Here is a 17,315-nt window from a genome sequence, read left to right as displayed (position 1 = left end):
ACATCAAACACTTGCTGCAAATTAGATGGGTTTTAATGCAAAACTAGGAACTGCTCCTCTTCTCCAAGGGTTTTCAGCACATCCCTGTTAACCCCTGCATGCCCAGCTGGAGGGACAAGGGAACAGCCACTTGCCTGTCTGATCTGACACCAAAAATGCTCCATCCTGTAGGATGACTGAGTTAACAGCAGCTTCCAACCTAGCAGGCTGCCAAAAGAATTCCAATTTAGAGTTTCTGTGCAGTTTTCCACTGGATGAATGTCCCCACACCTTTGCCTGCTGGCAGATGAGTGTTCAGGATGTGTACAAAACTCTTCTCCTTCCAATACTCAACCCCCCAGGCTATGTTTAAATGCCTCTCTTTGCTCAGCTGTATCTTTCCTTGCCTTGTGGGCGAGAAGTGCTGAGTGGAGACTGCAGGGATGTGCAGCCTGAGCTCCCATCCCTTTGTCTCTGGGATTTTAAGGGCTTCCTGTGTTTTCTAAACTCCCTTTTCCTCCCAGAGAGCTCTCGAGCCTGTTGAAGCAGGTGCTGTCCCAGTTCCCTTGCAGCTCCCTGTTGGTTAAAATCCAGCTTTCCTTGTTTTCTTCAGACTCTCTAGGGAGACAGCACACATTTAACCATTGATGGAACATCATCTGCAGGTTGTTTTTAGTGCTTTTTACAGAAACACGTCCTGAAAATGAGAGCAAAGCCAATAAATAAGGCGGCACTGTATGCTCATCCCAGCCTGGGTGTAAATTGGGATCCCCTGGCAGAAAACAGTGCAGAAGTGGCACTTCTGCAGGGGAGGTTGGAGATGCTGCCAGGACCAGAACAGCAGTGTGGGAGGGAGGTGTGGGATTCTGTGAGGGTTCAAACTGGGTAACCTTCAGGACCACAGAATGGTTTGATTTGGGAGGGACCTGAAAGCAGGGACGCCTTCCGCTAGCCCAGGTTACTCCAAGCCCCATCCAACCTGGCCTGGAACACTTCCAGGGATTCAGGGGCAGCCACAGCTTCTCTGGGCATGTTTCACACATGCAGGAGAGGAGTTACAGCAGAGCAAGAGGGCTTTTAGCCTGTAGGGAGAGTTATCTTGGGTTTGGATAAACCCAAGGGAAGAGAGGTGTGACTATACCAGAAATTTTATGGAGAAAAATACCTGCAGGCTTGAGAGGTTGCCCAGGGAATTAGTGGACCTGCAAATGTTCAGGAAACACATAGATGGGGCATTTGGGGACGTGGCTTAGTGGTGGACCTGGCAGTGCTGGGTTAATGGTTGAACTCGATGGCCTTGGAGGCCTTTTCCAGCTTTAATGATTCAGTGATCCCAAAACTACCTTAATCACTCAAAAAAGCATGGAATGGTGAGCTGGAATAAAGGGTTCCAAGTCAGTGGTGACTCTGCTGAGCATCTCTCACAGTGCTGTCTCCTCCTTGCCCCTGCAGTGCCTTCTCCCAGTGCCTTGCTGGTGGACAACCCCACGTCCTTCGGGAACGCGAAGGAAGTCGTAGCAATTAAGGATTACTGCCCTACAAATTTCACCACCTTGAAGTTCTCCAAGGGGGACCACCTGTACGTGCTGGACACGTCGGGAGGGGAGTGGTGGTACGCCCACAACACCACGGAGATGGGCTACATCCCATCCTCCTACGTGCAGCCCGTCAACCACCGCAACTCCTCCCTCACCGACAGCGGGGTCATCGACAACCTGCTGGAGAGCCCTGACGAGGGCGTCAAGGAGTTGGACCTGCTCGGGGAATGGACTGATGTGAAGAGAAACTCTGCCAAATCCTACCACAACAACCCCTTCCTGAATGGAGTGCAGACCAACCCGTTCCTGAATGGGAATTTGCAAGCAGCCCCGGGTTCGGACAAAGAGTCCGACTCCAGCGTGGCCATGGATTTGTTGCTCTTTGACACGGCGGCTCCCATGGCGACTCTCCCCAACAGCAGCCTGGGGAACCTTTTTGATGAGTTTCCCTCCACAAACAGGCTGGATGTGGAGCAGCCCGTGAGAAGGGACAACCCCTTCTTCCGAAGTAAACGCTCCTACAGCTTGTCCGAGCTGTCTGTCCTCCAGGCCAAGTCGGACGCGCCGGCGTCGTCGGGTTTCTTCAGCGGTTTGAAGTCTCCCACCCCTGAGCAGTTCCAGAGTAGGGAGGATTTTAGGACAGCATGGCTGAACCACAGGAAGCTGGCTCGGTCTTGCCATGACTTGGATTTGCTTGGCCAAAATCCTGGCTGGGGTCAGACGCAACCGGTGGAGACCAACATTGTGTGCAAGCTGGACAGCTCCGGCGGGGCCGTCCAGCTGCCGGACACCAACATCAGCATCCACGTGCCCGAGGGCCACGTGTGCCCCGGGGAGACGCAGCAGATCTCCATGAAGGCCATGCTGGACCCGCCGCTGGAGCTGAACAGCGACAAGTGCAGCACCATCAGCCCCGTCCTGCAGATCAAACTCAGCAACATGGAGGTGAAGACCTTCATCATCCTGGAGATGAAGGTGTCGGCGGAGGTCAAGAACGACGTGATGAGCAAGAGCCTGGTGGGGCTGCAGTGCCTGCGCAGTGACATGAAGGAGGGGCCCTACACGCCGATGCAGCTGAGCTATTCCTATGGGGACACCATCCAGGTGCAGCTGGAGAACCTGGAGCCCTGCATGTACATCGCGGCCGTGGCGCAGGGCCAGAACATCCTCTACCCTTACACCGTGTGGGATTACATCAGCAAGAAGATCACGGTGGGCGTCTACGGCCCCAAGCACATCCACCCTTCCTTCAAGACCGTGGTGGCCATGTTCGGCCACGAGTGCGCCCCCAAGACCCTGCTGGTCAACGAGGTCACCAGGCAATCCCACAGCCCGGCTCCCGTCGCCCTCCAGCTCTGGGGGAAGCACCAGTTTGCCCTGTCCCGGCCCCAGGACCTCAAGCTCTGCATGTTCTCCAACATGACCAACTACGAGGTGAAGGCCAGCGAGCAAGCCAAGATTGTCCGGGGCTTCCAGATGAAGCTGGGCAAGGTCAGCCGCCTCATCTTCCCCATCGCGTCCCACGACCCCAACGAGCTCTCGGACTTCACGCTGAGGATACAAGTCAAGGATGACCAGGATGCCATTCTGACCCAATTCTGCGTCCAGACGCCCCAGCCGCCTCCGAAAAATGCCATCAAACCCACGGGGCAGAGGCGGTTCCTGAAGAAGAACGAGGTGGGGAAGATCATCCTCTCCCCCCTGGCTGCCACTGCCAAGTATCCGGTTTTTCAGGACCGGCCGGTATTGAGCCTGAAGTATGGGAAGCTGCTGAAGACGGTGGTGAGGCAGAGCAAGAACCACTATTTGCTGGAGTACAAGAAGGGAGACGTCATAGCCCTCCTCAGTGAGGAGAAGATCAGGTTGAAAGGCCAGCTGTGGACCAAGGAGTGGTACATTGGCTACTACCAGGGGAAAGTCGGCCTTGTGCACACCAAAAACGTGCTGGTGGTTGGGAAGGTCAAACCCAGCTACTTCTCCGGGCCGGATCTCACCACCAGCCTGCTGCTGGAGCAGATCCTGAGGCCCTGCAAGTTCCTGACCTACATCTACGCCTCGGTGAGGACTCTGCTGATGGAGAACCTCAGCAGCTGGCGCTCCTTCGCCGACGCCCTGGGCTACCTGAACTTGCCGCTCACCTTCTTCTGCCGGGCGGAGATGGACAGCGAGCCGGAGCGAGTGGCCTCCGTCCTGGAGAAGCTGAAGGAAGACTGCAACAGCGTGGAGAACAAGGAGAGGAAATCCTTCCAGAAGGAGCTGATGACGGTGAGTCTGAGGCCTGGCGAAGGGGGGCTTAGTTCCTGGCTCGGCAGAGGAACAGGGGAGGTGGCAGTTTCTTAATTCAGTCTTTAGAGAGTGAAGTGCACCTTGAAGGTCTTCTGAAGACTGCTGGGCACTGCCAGGTGGGAGTCCAGCCCTGTGATGGCTGGGATCTTGGTTTAGCGGTATCATGGCTATAATCAGGGATGCACTCAGGTGCTTGGAATTCCAGAATCACACAATAGCTTGGGTTCAAAGAAATCTCAAAGCTCATCCAGTGCCACCCCTGCCACGGGCAGGGACACCTTCCACTGTCCCAGGTCACTCCAAGCCCTGTCCAGCTTGGCCTGGAACACTTTCAGGGATGGGGAGCCTTTTTTTTGAGTGGCACCTCTGAGCTGGGATGTTTTATACATTACAAATGGAAATGTGTAATACATTACAAATGGAAATGTGTGACTTGCTCCATGTCCTGGAAGGAATTTGGGAGGAGCTCTGCCTGCCAGTATTTCTAGGAGGCCGTTAGCAAGTAAATCCCTCGCAAAATATCATCCCCACAATAATTTCTAGCATTTCATAGGAAGTGAGCCAAAGAAAATACAGGGCAAAATGTCTGGGAGAGATTTGCAGCTCTCTCCCGTTCCGTGGTGTCCCACAGGAGCAGAATAACTGAGTTATGGAGAAGAGCATGGTTTGAAATGTCAATTGGATTAAGGAATAGCGGCAGCCTTGCTTGGCAAAATGTAATGGAGGAGCTCAGTTCCCACAGTCCTTTTAGGGAGAAGGGGGGATTTTAAGGATTGAGTAGAAGGTGTTATGAAGCTTATGGAATCTGTTGTTATTCATGGAAATGTTGTCTGGAGAGTTCCCTGTGCCCGGGTGCCACTCTGGGGCCTGTGGGGCGACGTTTCAGCTTTGACTTTCAGCTTTCAGGTCGTGCCACCAGCGCTGCTTCTGGTGCAGGGTTCTCCTGGCCATCAGTGACCCTTTCCTCATCCAGGATTGGAAAATCTTCCCTCGGGCCCCCCTGTTTACCCCAAGGGAGGCTTTGCTCCTTTAATCATCAGGCTCAATGATTGTTGGGATGAAATCCGTGCTGCTCTTGCTGGATGCTTCCAGGACTGTTTGCTTTGCCTGTTTGCAAACCCCCCAGGTGTTGCTTTTATCTCTCCCCATTGTTTTCAGGGCTCCCAGGCAGTCTGTAGGTCGTGGAGAAATCCTCACGGGGAGACAAAGGGAAAGATAAGGCTCAGGGAGCTGCTGACTCAAGGGAGGGCTGGGAGCTGTAGGAAAACATCCTGCTCCCCTGTGGCTGTCAGGAGAGCAGAGTCCCAGGGCAGGTTTTATTCTCCTTGTTTCTCTAATCCTGCTCTCTGTGAGGCTGAGCCTGCGGATAAAGGATGAGCTCCCTTCTCGGTGGAACATGATGCTGCTTCCAAAAGCCCTGGCTGCCGTCAAATCCTCCTTAGCCTATGGAGAAATTAGATTGAGCCTGTTGAAAGAAGAAAATAATGATGTTTCGGGGGATGGCAATGGAGCAGTAATGGATTTTATTGTGTTTAAATCTGATTTTATTTGTAACAAATGGACTGGCTTTCTGGCAAGGGGAACCAGCTGCACTAAGCTCCAGTGTGGCCATTTCAGCTGAAAGTTGGTTGTCTCTCCTCAAAAGGACCGGGAAGGGAGAAGTAGAAGCAGGTTTATCAGTGTTGAGTACACAAAACGCCAGTGGCAGAGTCGTGCACCAGCAGCCAAGCAAGGAAAAACCTGGTCATGATGACTGGTTAATCAGTAACCTGCCTTTAATTACTACTTCTCTAATCAGGCACTAGCGCTGGAGTGTGAAGGTAACTCGGGGGGATGTGGCTCAGGAGTTACTCAGCAGAGAGGGAAAGCTCTCCTCCCTCCCTTCTCTCTGCCCCTCAGAAGCAGGGAGCACATGGATGGTTTGGATAAAAAAGCTGGGCATGGGTTCAAGAAGATTTCGTTGCCCCTAGTGCCTGGCCTGTGGGGTAAGACCTGCCCTGAGACACAGCTTTTCTCCCTCTCTGGCTGTCGGAGAGACTCTCATTTATCATCCTTCCAACAGACGCTGCTGTTGGGAAAAACACGGGTCTGCTGGGAACGGCCCCTGGCACGGCAGCAGGGAGCTGTGCAGAGGAAACTCTGAGCTTGTTCTTCTCCAGGCTACTTGTAAAGGTCACACAGGAGATGAGCTTGGGATATTTTTTTTTTCCCCCTCCCATTGTTTTGTTTGCTCTGACTCCCGGTATCCAGGTATCCATGTGCTGCTGCCTGGCTCCTGCCAAGAGTTTCTGCTTGTCCCTGGTGTGCGCAGGCCTGAGAGAGCTGCTGAGGGGCTGGAGCTGTCCTAAAGTCCTGCAGGTCAGCGTGTCCCTGGCTTTAGGTTAGAAGAGACCCTAAAGCCCATCCCTTTCCACCCCCTGCCATTGGCAGGGACACCTCCCACTATCCCAGGGTGCTCCAAGCCCCGTTCAGCCTGGCCTGGGACACTTCCAGGGATGTGAAGCCACATCTCTGAGCAGCCAGTGCCAGGGGGACCTCACCATCCTCATCGTGCTGAGATCCAGCTGGGCATCATGTCCATGGGAATTACCCCATGGAGGCAGTGCAAGACTTCATGAGGTAAAAGACAAAAAATCAGTATTTAAGGCTGAGAGTGTGTATTTTAAATATGTGAGATGGTTTTGGAGGTGGTGACAGCCAAAACAGTGGTAGAGATGTTTGATGCCCAAACAAGGGTTATTTTGGGGAGCACTTGTACAGAAACAACTTCTTTGGGTCAAAACCTGACCTGTATCCTAGAGAGGATGATGAGCCAGGAGCCTGTGCAGGAGCATCCTCTCACCCCGTGGCTCTCCTGGTTTCCTTGGGGACACAGGGCCTTTATCCCCTGTGTTTGAGGAAGTCCCAGGGGAGAGCTGTTTTCTTCCACAATGCTGCTTTCCTTCATTAGGAAATGGGATTCTGCATTTCAAAGCTGGGATGTAAATTCAGCCTCCCCTGGATGCCTTTTAAGTTGAGGTGTTTCTGCTTTGAACTGGGATTTGAATATCAAACACCCTCTTTGCTCTTTGCTGGGCTGGCAGAGCCAGTTCCCAGCTGCTCCCAGGGGAATAAATAGTAAATAATAAATATTTCCAAGGGCTCTGGCAAAGCCCAGGTCACACCTGGCTGATGAGGGATGGAGACACAGTGAGTGGACCCAGCTATCCTGGGAGGCTTGTCCAGGGCACAAGGGAGGAGGATGGAAAAAATTGTGGCATAATCCCACTGGAGGATTAAGTCTGCTGAGCTAATCCCAGTGTCTCGCCACCGTTTCCAGTAATATTCCCCCTCTGGCTGCCACCTCGGCGTCTGTGATGCCTTGCAGCCGTCCCCACATGGCTCTGGTGCTGTCCCATGTCCTGTCACCTGTGCCGTGGCACTGGGGCTGCCAGGGCAGTAGGTCTCAGAGTTACCCAGACCCATCCATCTCTCCCAGTCGTTGTCCTGAGTGATTTTGCAGTTCTTTGACGAGGTGCCCTCCCGGGTGTTTTCCTTGCTGCTGTCTTGGTGTTCACCTGGAGCAGCAGAAGGAGCAGGGAATCCATCTCCTGCAGCTCCATCCTTCTTAACCCAGCTCCAGGCACTGCCTCTGACCTCGGGCAGGAGATCGGAGCAGCTTCTTCATCCTGCTCCCCTAAAGGCCAGGCTGTGCATGGGATAGGGATCCAGCTGCCTGGAAAGACAGGTTTGGGCATGTTCAGTCTGCCCCTTCCTTAGGATCCTACAGAGAGGGAGCTGGGTCTGGAGAAGTGGAGGATCCAGAGAGGGAGCTGGATCCAGAGAGGGTGGAGGATCCAGAGGGGGAGCTGGATCCAGAGAGGGAGCTGGATTCAGAGAGGGTGCTGGTTCCAGAGAGGGTGGAGGATCCAGAAGGGGAGCAGGACCCAGAGAGGGTGGAGGATCCAGAGGGGGAGCTGGATCCAGAGAGGGTGCTGGATCCAGAGAGGAAGCTGGATCCAAAGAGGGAGCTGGATCCAGAGAGGGTGGAGGATCCAGAGAGGGTGGAGGATCCAGAGAGGGTGCTGGATTCAGAGAGGGTGGAGGATCCAGAGAGGGTGCTGGATTCAGAGAGGGAGCAGGACCCAGAGAGGGTGGAGGATCCGGAGGGGAGCTGCTCTCTGGGCTGTAGGAAGGAGGTGGTTCGGTTCTGGTGCAGGGGTGTGTGATCTAAATGCTCCTGCGTGCCTTTTTGCCTTTCTGCCAAACGAAACGAGGGCTCCTTTGGATGGATTTTCCTTGCTTGTTGGACAAGGGGGTTTATGGCCTCCCTGGCTCCCACAGGAAGCCGGTGTCAGCACTTTGGAGGAGCAGGCACGTGCTGGGCTGCAGCTGTGATTAGAACCCAGCTCAGCTTTAAGGGGGAAATCAACTCGCATTTGCTTTGCAAATGGCTGGAGTGGTTTCAGATGTTCCCATCTTCCCTCCCCCAGCTGTCCCCTTGCAGTCTCCACTGGGGGGATTTAACCCTTTTTTGCCCCAGAGCCAAACCTGGATTTGCCCAGAGCCCTCTGTTGGGAGGGGGTGTCAGGACCCAGAGGGGCAGAAAGGGGATTCTGGCCACTTTGGGAACCACCTCATCCTTATGATTTCCATAAGAATCATCCCCGTGCTGCTGTGAAGGAGTGGGTGGGGTCTGTTGGCTTGATTTCCATTTTTAATAACATCAGAGCCCCTCCTGAGGTTCAGGGTGGGATTTGCCCAAGGGGACTGTTGTGCTCCAGAGGCTGGGGGAGCCCTGGGGAGTGGGATGATGATCCTGGCAGTCAGATCCCATCATCTGAAACTGAACACTGTCATTAAACCCTTCCTTTTCCAGGGCTGCACTGGGGCTTCTCCCCTCCTGCAGCTTCATTCCACTCTGAGGGGATTTTAATGGGATTTGACACTTTAAGGCAGGAGCTAACCCCACTCCATCCTTTTTTGCCCGGCTAAGTCGCTCCTACCTAGAAAACCTGGACTGATGCAGTTGCTCTTTCTACTTCAAAACCATTTGTGGAACATCTCAGCTTTTAGGACACTAAATGATGCAGGAAGAGGAGGAGGAGAAGAGGAAGAACATCCCAGGCTGAGTAATGGTCCTGTAGTGTTGGAGTCTTCACCTGGATCTCACCCCAGTCCAGCCCCGCACAGGGCTGATGTCCAGGTCCCATCCCAGAACATCCTGGCTGTGCCTTGCCCACTGCTCTGAAGGATCCTGCAGCTCTGGGGTGGAGTCTGGATTAGTTCTCTTGATTAAAAGCATCTGTTGTCCTCAGCCCCTGCCTTGCTCTAAACTGCTTAAGGTGGGGCCGGACACCTCGGGAGGGGCTGCCTGTGGAATGAGGCTGCAGACCCCATCCAGAGGGGTCCAGCACTTGGCTCCATTAATGAGATTATTCTCTTACCAAGCCTGCTGGCCTCATTTCCCCAGCTGTCACTAAAAAGGAGGCAGGAGGATTTTTGGGATGCTCCAGGGGGGAAGTCACCCACCCACCCACCGATGCTGGCCTTGACTCCCTGCTTGCTTTTCCCCGTGTCCCGCAGGCCCTGCTGAAGATGGACTGCCAGGGGCTGGTGGTGAGGCTGATCCAGGACTTTGTGCTGCTGACCACGGCCGTGGAGGTGGCCCAGCGCTGGCGGGAGCTGGCCGAGAAGCTGGCCAAGGTGTCCAAGCAGCAGATGGACGCCTACGAGGCCCCGCACCGCGACAAGAGCGGCACGGTGGACGCTGAGGTGAGGGCAGATCCTGGAATTCTCTCGGCTGGAAAACACCTTCGGGGTGTTGGGGTCCAGCCTTTGAGCCGGCAGTGCAGCCCCACCAGGTTAATGGTTGGGCCCCACGGTCTTAAAGGCCTTTCCAACCCAAACAATGCCATGTTTGTCTGGAGGTTCCTCCAGAGCACGCTGCCCTTGGAGGAGCGTGGGGATCTGAGGGTGCTGGGGGGCTGTTTTCCCAGGAATGTGCCTGTTTTGGGGTGCTAGCTGAGCTCTGATCCCCTTCCACCTGTCTCCCCTCTCCCCAGGCCATGTGGAAGCCGGCGTACGACTTCCTGCTGACCTGGAGCAGCCAGATGGGCGACAGCTACAGGGACGTCATCCAGGAGCTGCACACGGGGCTGGACAAGATGAAGAACCCCATCACCAAGCGCTGGAAGCACCTCACGGGCACCCTGATCCTCGTCAACTCCTTGGACATGCTGCGGGCAGCTGCCTTCAGCCCCCAGGACCACGAGGATTTTGCCATCTAGCCCGTGCTTGTCCACTTCTCCTTGGCTGGGAATTTTTTTTTCCTCTGCTTTCCCCCCACCCCGCTCTCCCTTTGACTTTAAGGAGAAGAAGTGGAGGTTGCTCTCTCCTGGGTTTGAAGAGGCCAAAGTTTGCAAGTTCTCCACCAGGACTGGAAATCAGCAGGAGATATCCACCCTGACGGGAATTCATCTGGAAGGGGATGGCTTTTCATCCAGTTAAACTATTTCTTACTGAAAAAAACCCCAAACTTTCAAGAGGGCAAGGGGTGGGGAGGGATCCCAAAAGAGATCGCGTTTTCTAGGCATTTACAAATAAAAATCTAATTTTTGTAACGAGCAGTAGAAGTTGTGACCACTTTGGGGAGGGGTGGGGGAAGCTGTGGCTGGTTTTAGTTTGTAGAAACTGCTTTGAAACGATGAGGTTTGAGACAAATATGAGTCCTGTAAATATATATTTTAAGAGGAAGCACAGTAAATGCCCTTTCCCCTCATTACAGGCAGGTTTTGGGTTACCAGATGTGACTAAAGCACTACAGGAACTTGGGCTGTCCCTAAATTTGGGATGTGCTCAGCCCAAGCAGCACCTTGCACCATGAAAGACGTTTTTTATTTATTGAATTGTTTTAATTTTATTTTGTTCACAGGCCCTGTGAGCATTTTGGTTGATTTTGGGGTTATTTCCATGTCTCTGCAGATGTGGATTTTCTTGTTTGTGGCCAGGAAGTTGCCTGTTCCTATTTTTTAACCAGGAGGAGCTTCTTCCCACCTGGATGTGGTGCAGGACACCTCTGGAAGAAGCTGGAGGTTTGAGCCAGAGACCTCAGGAGATGGATCAGGAGGATCAAAGTCCCCAGGTGCTCCTGCTCTGGGGAAGAGGCCAGAAGGGGGGAGGAAATTGTTGCCATGCTGATAATCCCTCTAAAGGCAAAGGGAAAAAAAGGAAAAGAAAAAAAAAAAAAAAAAAAAAGGGACAAGAGAGAGACTCTTTCTCCTAATTTGAAATCTGAGCTCACTGGGGATGTTCCAGGTGCTCTTTGCCATTGATTTCTAATTCTTCAAGGCTCCTCAAATCCAGTTTAACTTGTAAATAATCTTTGCTATAAACCTAGTGCCAAAAACCTCAATATTTGTGTCACCCAGCGCCCGTGTTATTTTTCTCCTCTTCCTTTTAAATCTGAATTTTTTAAACAACTTCCTTTCCTCCCTCTGCTCCTCAGCTTTCAGATATTTCACCTGGGAGGGAAATATTTTTGCACAGAAAGATTATTTTAAGTGCAAAGGCTCCTTTTAGTGAAAAGCTGCTACCAGAGGATGTGTCAAGGTTCCTATAAGATGATTTTTTTTTTCTTTTCAGGTGAATTAAAAAAACAGTGGAAGAAAAAGAGTAGGAAAGGCATCTGGTGGAGGGAACGGTGCCTTTTGCTTTTCCCAGAATCCCATCCCCAGAAGCCATCACTCTCCATGGACCCCACAACAGCACCTTAAATTTCTCCTTTAGGGGCTTTGAGGGGTTTCCTGTGCAAGTCCCCATAGCCCAGGGGGTCTGCCAGCAGCCCAGCCCCTCTCCCAGGAGCTAAAATCCCTCTTGCAGCGAGGGCCACCTGCAGGTGCAGGCAGCAGGATGCCTTTCCCCTGGGCTTTTACCAAAATCTGGGGCTTTTACCCAAATCTTTCACCCTGCTGCTGGCAGAGCTCCGCAGGAGGCTGTGCTGCTGGGAGGGTGGCAGCAGCAGGGGAGGGCAGGAGTTGGAGCCTCTCCATGTCCATTAATATTCCCAGCTGGTTTTTACTCCCCCTTGGTTTTTCTGTCTCCCTCAGGTGCTCTGAGCACCCACCTTGGCTGCCTCAAGCGCCCTGGGCTCAGCTCCTCACCTCCCTGTGCCCTCCCCAGACCCTTGGGACCACGGCCAGCACGTCTGGGGGCCTGTGGGATGAGGCTGAATTCATTTCTCCCCCTTTTTGGTCTGAAATCCAGTCCTTCCTCCCGTGCTGGGGCTGGGAATGTGTCCCCCAGATGCCTAAACATCAAGGCCTTCTCCCAAAAATCTGTCTGGGCTGTGCATTGCCACCCTTGGGAGTAGCTGGTTTTTGTTCTTATTGTTAATGGTCACCTTTTTTTTTTAAGAAAAAGGAGATTTTTGGGGAAAAAAAAAACATTCCAGTGGAAGCTGTTACTCTCCAGGGCTCCCAGTTAGATGTCACCTGCTGTTGTCTCTCCATCCCAAAGCAGAGTGGGATTAATTTACTGGGGTTTTCACTGTGCCAGCACCCAGAGGCAGTGGTCCTGAATCTCATCTCTCCTCCCTCAGCCTTTCCATCCCACTGTCTCCAGGGGAAAAGTGCCTGGAAATCATCTCACCCCCCAGCCTGCTGCTTATGCTCGAGCTCTAGGTAAGGAACTTCCCGAAGTGGGACAAGAGGGGGTTGCAGGATTTCTTTTGGCACAGAGGAGTTTTCCTGCTTGTTTTCTGGCTGGAGAAAACAACCCTTGTGTTTAGCCAAGGATGTTATGCTGCTCCCAGTCCCGATGGAGGTCAGGTCCCAAGCCAGGGAAGGGAAATATTTTGGTTTCTGCTGGGGCTCTCAGGCCCCTCCTGTCCTGTCTCTGCACAAAGCGTGGTCTGCAGGGAAATCTGGAGCCTGTGGTGAGACCCTGCAGCTCTCTGGATGTTTTTATCCCAGAAATCCCTGCTGAAAATCTCTGCATTTGCTGCCTTCCCAGCTCTGTTGTGGATTACCAAGGCACGGTGTGAGTGCTCAGAGGAGCAGGGCTGCTCCCGAGTTTTCCTCAGGTTTTTCTTTTGCCACCAAATCCTTCCCTTTCCAGGCTGTCCCCTGCACCCAGCCTCCTCTGGGGGCCTTGTTCCCATGCCAGCTGGAGGCTTGATGGTTTGTTTTGTGGAAAACTGCTGGAAACACCTTCAGTGAGGATCACAAGGGATTCCTTGGAATTCTGCACCATCCCTGGGTGCCGGGATTTGCTGCTGTTCTGAGCACGCCTGGCTCAGCAGTCCTGTGCCACCTTTGGGTTTCCTTGTTTGCTGGATCCTTAATTTTTTTTTTTTTACCTTAATAGCCCGAGGTGACTTAATCAGGCCTGATTTTTCACAAAAGAGGGTTTGCATGACTGGAAATTCAGGGAGATGATGATGATGATCCCAGGAAATGCAACTCCCATCCCATGCTCACAGCATGACCCACTCAAGCCTCCTTTCAAAAGCCTTTTTTTTTTTTTTTTTTGTTTTTTTCTGGCAACAGGCTTTACCCAAAGGATTCCCTGGGGCTCCCCTCTTCACAGCTCAGCAGGTCTAATCCGTGGCTGGAATTCAGGGGCTTCTGAGCAACAAATGGCACCTTCAGGCTTTGAAAAAATAATTTATTATAATGAGGGAGGGAAAAGAGGGATGTAAAGGTATGTTTTTCCCAAGGGGTGGCTGATTTCAGGATTTGGGGTGGAAAGACCCTGATGTCCAAGTGAAGAGGGCCCTGGCTGGGGGAGGAATCTCTCATTTTTTACTGTTTAACAGCCTCACTCGGTGTTGGGATGTTGGGAGTGACGCTGGCTGTGGTTTGCCCTCCCTCCCCTGCCCCTCCCTGAGTCATCCGGCCCTGAGTCACCCTCCTGCTCTGCTGAGATCATCTCCAAGGGGTTGGCACCAGCCCGGCCCCAGGACGGCCCCAGCCCCCCTTCAGCAGCCCCTGGGCTGTGCCTGTGGGCTCCTGCCCTGCCTTGATGCCCCCCCCGAACATTAATTAAAGCTTCCAGCTCCGTGCCATTGTCCAGCACACATTGAGTCCCTGGGGCTGAGCCACAGAGGGGTGCTTGGATCTGCCCCATGTCTCCCCCTCCCCTAAAAAAATCCAGGCTGGTGGCATTCCTGGGAAGAATTCTGCTCCTTTTGTTCAGGCTGGTTTTTGAGGACAGGCTCAATAAGGCAGGCAGGATCTGGCTGGGGGGATTTGGGATTTGCTCCATGACTCTCTTTTATCACCCTGAGCAATCAGATCTGGCACAGGAAAGCTTTCACCCTTCCTTAAAAGAAAGGGAATGGATGCTCCCTCCCGTGGAGGGAGAGTCTGTCCTGCCCTTTGTCTCAGACATTTTGGCAACCCCTTTTCCCCAGGTTTCATCCCACTCACCTATAAATAACTCCTGAAAACACCTCCGGAGGTGATAATTAATCCGAGGGCTCTGTGGCTGCTCCAGCTAAAATTGCCTGGGCTTGCTGGTGCCAGCTCCCTGTCAGCCTCAGGCAGTGCCAGGGATCCAAACTGCGATGGGATGGGATAGGATGGGATGGGATGGGATGGGACGGGACGGGACGGGACGGGACGGGACACCTGCAGTGCCAAACCCTCTGGGATGCTGCAGGAGAGCTCTGGGGAATGATGCAGGGGCCAAGGCATGTTCTGGACCCCTTCCCATGGTTGTTCCCACAGTTGTTATCCCTGCACTGCTCCCCAGGCTGGACCATCACAGCTGCAATCCCAAAGCCACTTCTTTTTGTGGATGCGTGTGGGTTTGGGTGGTTTATGTTAAATGGGGCTGGTGCTGCTCCTGGCACGTTGATTTCCCTTGTCCACACTCCTCAGGGAGGTGGGATGCACTCCTCATCTTCTCAAGTCGTGCTTCCATGGTTTCCCACAGTGGGAAATGAGCTCCTAGAAAACCTCCCCAAACTGGAGTGGTGCCTGGGTACCAGCAGCAGTATTTACTTTTTACAAAGCCACCCAAAAGGTAGATTATCAAATAAATAAATTAAATTATTAACTGCAGGTCTGAGGGTGAGCATCCAAGTGAGAGTGCCCAGAGCAAGGGACCCACGTGTGGGTGGAGCCCTGCACAGGTAAGGAAGAGGGAGTGTTCCTGTGCCTGTGAATAACCAGGATATTTATTTAAAAGCACATACCTCTAAGGGAGAATGGCTTTCAGCTGTCAGAGAAAGGTTTAGATGGAATATTAGGAAGAAATTCTTCCCTCTGAGGGTGGTGAGGTTGCCCAGGGAAGCTGTGGCTGCCCCCAGAGCCCTGGAAATATCCAAAGCCAGGTTGGACAGGGCTTGGACATGCTGATGTGTCCCTGTGGGCCAGAGGTATCCATGGACCTCCACACTGTGGAGCTGGAGGAGCCTGAGATCCACCCAGAGCTCCCGTGGCAGTGGGAAAACCTCCCTGTTGCCCTTGGGGACTGGGCTGAGGCTGAGAAACCCTGTGGCTGCAGAAAAATGCCAGCAATTCCTGTCATTTCCCGTGGTCTGGCTGGTGGGAAGCAGGGAGAGATGCTGGCTGCAGGGCTGCCATGTCCCCCAGGACACCCCATCCCAAAACCAGAGAGCTTCAGGGCCATAATTTGCAGCTGGGGTGGGTCTGAGCAGTCCAGAAGAGCTGGGAAGTAGCACTGTCTTTCCCAGACTTACTGGATGTTAAAATCCGGGGGAAATAAGACAAACACCCAAAAAGTCCCTGGATGGGAGCAGAAATCACCAGCTCTGGAGGGGGGGGGGCAGCTGCTGAGGTGGGAAGTGTTTGTACCCCCGTTCTCCAAGGGCAGTGAGGGCATTTTGCTGCTGCCTTTTCCCTGACATTTGAAGGATTTGCTGGGAAAACTCAGGCTGCAGTGCCTGGGGCTCTGACGAGCTCGGGGAGAGGAGCAGTGGTTGGCCCTGCCTCAGTTTCCCCTTTTGGGAAGCGCTCCAGAGTCAGCTCTGGTGCTTTAATCTGGGCTGTGGCTGTGGATTTCTTCATCTCCCAGCAAGGGAAGCTGGGCTGGAGGCTGTGCCCTGTTTTTTGGCTCTGTATGGCTCCCAGTTAAGGGGCAATAAGAGGGGACATCATTCCTGATTAACCCTTCCTGGGAAGGTTTGGGGAGGCCCGAGCTGTGGTGATGATCCAGCTCCTTCCCCTGAGCCAGAGCCAGTTGTCCCAAGTGCTTTGGCTCCTAAGTGGCTCTGGGAATCCTCTCCTGGCAGCAGTGTCCGTATCCCTGGAGCATGGCGTGGGGGATGAACAAGTCCCCGTGGAGTTACAGCCACCCCCTGGGCTGGCTTGCTGGGAAGGGTGGCCTTGTCCCTGCTCCTGCCTCTGGATGATCCCAGAGTGTCCTCTGCTGGGCACAGGGATGCTTCTCCAGCCCTGGCCCTGCACATTCCTTCTCCAAGGGAAAACCAAGATCAGGATAAAGCAATAAGGGTGAGGAGAGCAAAGGGAGGAAGAGGATACCTGGATTCTGCTGTTGTTTCTCTTTGGCTGTGTTAAAAATATTTCTGAAATTAAATAAGTCATGGGATGGGCATTTTGAAACTTCCTTTCAGTTTTACTTTCCCTGCACCAGGGGGTTGGAGCTGAAATTGGGATATGTTTATATTTTTTCCTCAGTTGTGCTCCTCTGATCTGAAATCAAAGAATTCTCCCCTTGTCCGTGCAAAGAAAGTCACTGGGTTGATCCAGAGCCAGTTTGCAGCAGGGCACTCGGAGAACCTCTCCTCAAGGACATTTTGAAGTGTTTTTTTTTTGGCACTGGATACTGCTGGAAGCCAGGGATGCTCAGGCAGGACTGGAGCCACTGTGGCTGTGCTGTGATGGCCCTGACAGGTCTGCAGGGTCTCCTTTCCAGCTGTCACCAGAGCCACGGGGACAGCCTGAGCTGTCACATCAGGAACGTGTGGAGCTGCAGGAGCTGCATTTTCCAAGCAGCTCAGCCCTTACACACTGTGGGGAGTCTGCACACCCCAAAGAAAGGTCTCCTTCTGTTTGTGGTGGGCAGGAGGAGGGGAAGAAAAGTGCTGGGCAGGTTGTGGGCAGGGTGGGTGTCCAAGAGATTTGGCCACCGCAGTGGGGACAGTCCAGACCAGACTGCCTTGGACTTCATGGATCCTCCTCTGAAATCCCTGCTTTTCCAAACTGCCAGAGAAAAGAGCAGCAGCAGGTACTCAGCAAGACACCTGTGCTGCTCTGATGTACTGGGATCCCCCAGCTCAGAGCCTGGAATATTCACCTGGGAACTGCGGCGGCCTCAGGATGTCACCTCCCAGCAAGGACCACATCACCAGGCAGCAGGGACAGGAATGCTGAGAAGGGGGTTTCAGTATTAAGGTGGCTTTCACACCATGGGGGATTCAATCTGTCCCTTCTCCAGCTCTTTTTCCATGAACAAACAAGCATCCCTCCCATAACTCTCAAGACAGAAAACACAGCAGCCTTTATTTTTAGTATTCAGGGTTTATTTATAGGGCTGGGATTTGGG

At 53.2% G+C, this 17,315-nt stretch overlaps 1 protein-coding gene across 1 annotated transcript in view; it reads left to right on the top strand.

The window, feature by feature from the left end:
- Positions 1-10,402, top strand: part of SH3BP4 (SH3 domain binding protein 4) — a 33,024-nt gene extending 22,622 nt beyond the window's left edge. The window contains exons 3-5 of the mRNA XM_041465782.1: positions 1,432-3,782; positions 9,369-9,557; positions 9,848-10,402. Coding sequence (XP_041321716.1) covers positions 1,432-3,782; positions 9,369-9,557; positions 9,848-10,072 — 2,765 coding nt within the window. The 3' untranslated portion in view covers positions 10,073-10,402. The remainder of the gene's footprint in view (positions 1-1,431; positions 3,783-9,368; positions 9,558-9,847) is intronic.
- Positions 10,403-17,315: the final 6,913 nt, after the last annotated feature.

The sequence above is a fragment of the Pyrgilauda ruficollis genome, unplaced genomic scaffold, assembly GCF_017590135.1.
Source record: "Pyrgilauda ruficollis isolate IOZ18807 unplaced genomic scaffold, ASM1759013v1 scaffold191, whole genome shotgun sequence".
NCBI classification, from domain to species: Eukaryota; Metazoa; Chordata; class Aves; order Passeriformes; family Passeridae; genus Pyrgilauda; species Pyrgilauda ruficollis.
Note: the sequence above shows the minus strand (reverse complement) of the source record. Positions and strands in the feature narration are given on the sequence as shown.